This window comes from Ictidomys tridecemlineatus, chromosome 1, assembly GCF_052094955.1.
Source record: "Ictidomys tridecemlineatus isolate mIctTri1 chromosome 1, mIctTri1.hap1, whole genome shotgun sequence".
Taxonomy (NCBI): Eukaryota; Metazoa; Chordata; class Mammalia; order Rodentia; family Sciuridae; genus Ictidomys; species Ictidomys tridecemlineatus.
Window position 1 is genome coordinate 187,059,367 of NC_135477.1, and position 3,073 is coordinate 187,062,439.

Here is a 3,073-nt window from a genome sequence, read left to right on the forward strand (position 1 = left end):
TGAAGAAAGGGCTTCACCAATTTAGGAGTTACTCGATTGTAAATAAGTCAAATAAAAACTTAGTTCATGTTAACAGTTAGTCGATTATGCTATATTGCATTTTTTAGTAACTACTATGCATGATGTCATGCACTTGCTACTATGAGAATAAAACTTGAAGCAATACATGATCAAAAATCAAGGAATTTGCAACAGCATTTCCAGGGATAAATAATACTGATTTACTGAAAGGTAGAATAACATGTTGATTTCTAACACTACAGAGAAATAGAAGAATAATTAGAAGCTACAAGAAGGTGTCTGAGGAAAAGTTGCATTTGAGCCTCCTTTAAAGCTCAGTACGTAGTAATGAGGAAAATGGAATCATTATGTCACAGTAGACAAGGGCCTCTGTCAGCAAGTTCTAGGGCATGTTGTGAACAAGGGGGTCATTGAGGTGTGAGATTCAGGTTTGTGTCACGGAGAAATGGGGAATAAGGCAAGCAAGAGATTGAAGTTAGACTGTGTAGGGGTCCTTGAAATTAACTGTGAAATTAACACCAACGTACCTGTGTCAGGACACAAACCCCAGTCCATGGAGGACACAAAAAAATTTAAGTAAAGGCCAGACAAACTCATGAGGAAAATCGCTTTTCTAAGGATGAGTGTGGTTAACCTGGCAAGGTGCTGAGGTGGATCCAGGTTTTCAGAGTGCTGCAGAAACGATGATTTTAGTGATTTGGGATTGAATCAGTCTGAGCTACTTCATAAGTGCTATAAATATGAGCAAAATCTTCCTTCTAGGGTATACAGCCAGGATCACTTTGTATAATCATGACATTTGGAGGAAAGGATTAAAATGGAAGGTGTCAACAAAAAATGACAAATTATTATGTAGACAAAGGAATCTTCAACTTCATATAGCTGAACACAGAGTAAAAACACATTAAGGTAAAAAATAAAAGTTTAGGAGATGTCAGCTGGGCTGGAGTCTGGAGCTTTAAACACCTCACACTTATTTTGTGTTGGAGAGAAAAAGAGAGCCCCAGTGGGAACAGGACCAGATCCCTATCTGAGATTGTGTGGCCTGCATACAGCACCACCCCATCATGGGGAGCAGCAGGGAGACTAGGGGACTGCAGGAGAGTCCAGATGCAGTCAGATCTCCTCAGTTTACCACAACACTTGTCCTGCAGCCCTGGAATGGGAAACTTTGAATACTTGAGATTCTTTTCTCATGAGTAAAATTTTTTCATGTTCGTGGAGATAAATACTCCTACATTATGAAGAGTTTCCTATGTAAAAATATTAGAAAATTAATTACAATTGGAATTATTAATCATACTTTGAATTATTTAGTGTGGAAAAATGGCAAAATAATGTTGAAATTGATTTAAGGAAGAGAATGTAGGTAACTATATTACTGATCATTAAAGAATTAAAGAAAACATTGTCACATGCTCTGCATGGAGTATCAGGAGGTCAGGGGAGGCTTGATGAGGAGGAACTGAACACAAGCCCTACAGGTCACACCCAGACCCTGGGTTTCAGACCTCCACACCTGAACTGGAAGGTGCACTCTGCTCAGAAATGAGTAAACATATCAGAAAACCAAGAGTGACCTTCCTTTGCACGGAATCTAACCGCAAAATACAAAAAATAATGGTGCATATGAATATATAAAGTAATTGCATTGAATCTGTTTTCTTTCCACTTTTATCTCTTTATCATCCCAGTCAACCTGAATATCCAGTAAATGGCCAATGCCACCATGGTAACTGAATTTCTCCTCCTGGGCTCTCCTAATGGCTGGAATATGAGTTTCCTCTATTTCACAATATTCTCAATGACCTACCTGGGTACCTTGTTAGGGAATCTTCTCATCGTCACTGTCACCACTGCTGACCAGAACCTGCACACACCCATGTACTTCTTCCTCAGGAACCTGTCCATTTTGGATATGTGCTACATTTCCATCACTGTTCCCAATGCCTGTGTCAACTCTCTCACTGGCAACAGAGCCATTTCAGTGGCTGGCTGTGCAACCCAGATCTTCTTGGTCCTTTTTTGTGCATGTGTTGAACTTCTGTTTCTCACCATCATGGCCTGGGACCGCTATGTGGCCATCTGCCAGCCCCTCCAGTACCCATTCATCATGAATCCTCAGATTTGTGTCCACATGACCCTGGCCACCCTAGTCAGTGGTCTGCTGTATGCAGGTGTGCACACTGGAAACACATTCAGGCTGTCCTTCTGTCAGTCAAACGTGGTCCACCAGTTCTTCTGTGATGTCCCCTCTCTGCTGAGGCTGTCCTGCTCTGACACCACCAGCAACATGGTCCTTCTTTTTGTCTCTGCTGTGGGAATTGGTGGTGGTTGCTTTACTCTTATTGCAATGTCATACATTCGCATATTTTCTGCTGTGCTGAAATTTTCCGAATCAGGGAAGGCCTTCTCCACCTGCACCCCTCACATCCTCGTGGTGTCCATATTCCTTAGTTCTGGTGCAGGTGTGTACATGAGGTCCTCAGCAACCTCTGACACCCTCCAGAACATAGTTCTCTCTGCCTTTTACACCATGGTTCCTCCCTTCCTGAATCCTCTTATCTACAGTCTCAGGAACAAACAGGTAAAGGAAGCTGTGAGAAGAATAATGCAAAGACAGTTGTTCTCAGGGAAATAATATAGATGCTTTTCAGTATTATTCTAATTTCCCTATTTGGGGTTCTTGATTAGAGATCATGCTCTTCATAGCTGTGCTTCAGAATTTATACTGCTTACTCTAATGCCACCTTATTGGGTCCTGGGTACTTCAACTTACAAAATAATTTTTGTTTTAATTTACACCATCATTTCTATTTATTCTTCATAAAATGTATAATGTTTTAAAATGCATCTTTTATAAATGAGTATAATTAAATTTGTTTGCTATAATCATTTGAGGTTATATATGTTTATGATTCATCAAATAGTTTGTAGTACTTTTATCAAGTAAACTCACAGATGCAAACCTTACAAATCAATCATGAGAACATCCTGAAAACATTTGATCATATTTAGTGATTTCATTTAGTGATGTGTGAAATAAATATGG

The 3,073-nt window shown here is 39.9% G+C and overlaps 1 protein-coding gene across 1 annotated transcript; it reads left to right on the top strand.

Moving 5' to 3' along the window:
• Nucleotides 1–1,735: 1,735 nt before the first annotated feature.
• Nucleotides 1,736–2,662, top strand: LOC144367251 (olfactory receptor 14C36-like). Its single transcript, XM_078022915.1, has one exon. It carries the CDS (start codon nt 1,736–1,738, stop codon nt 2,660–2,662), a length of 927 nt encoding a protein of 308 aa, XP_077879041.1.
• Nucleotides 2,663–3,073: the final 411 nt, after the last annotated feature.

Bases quoted from the DNA above. Each gene is read 5' to 3' on its own strand.
- LOC144367251 (XM_078022915.1), top strand. From the start codon at position 1,736: ATGGCCAATGCCACCATGGTAACTGAATTTCTCCTCCTGGGCTCTCCT.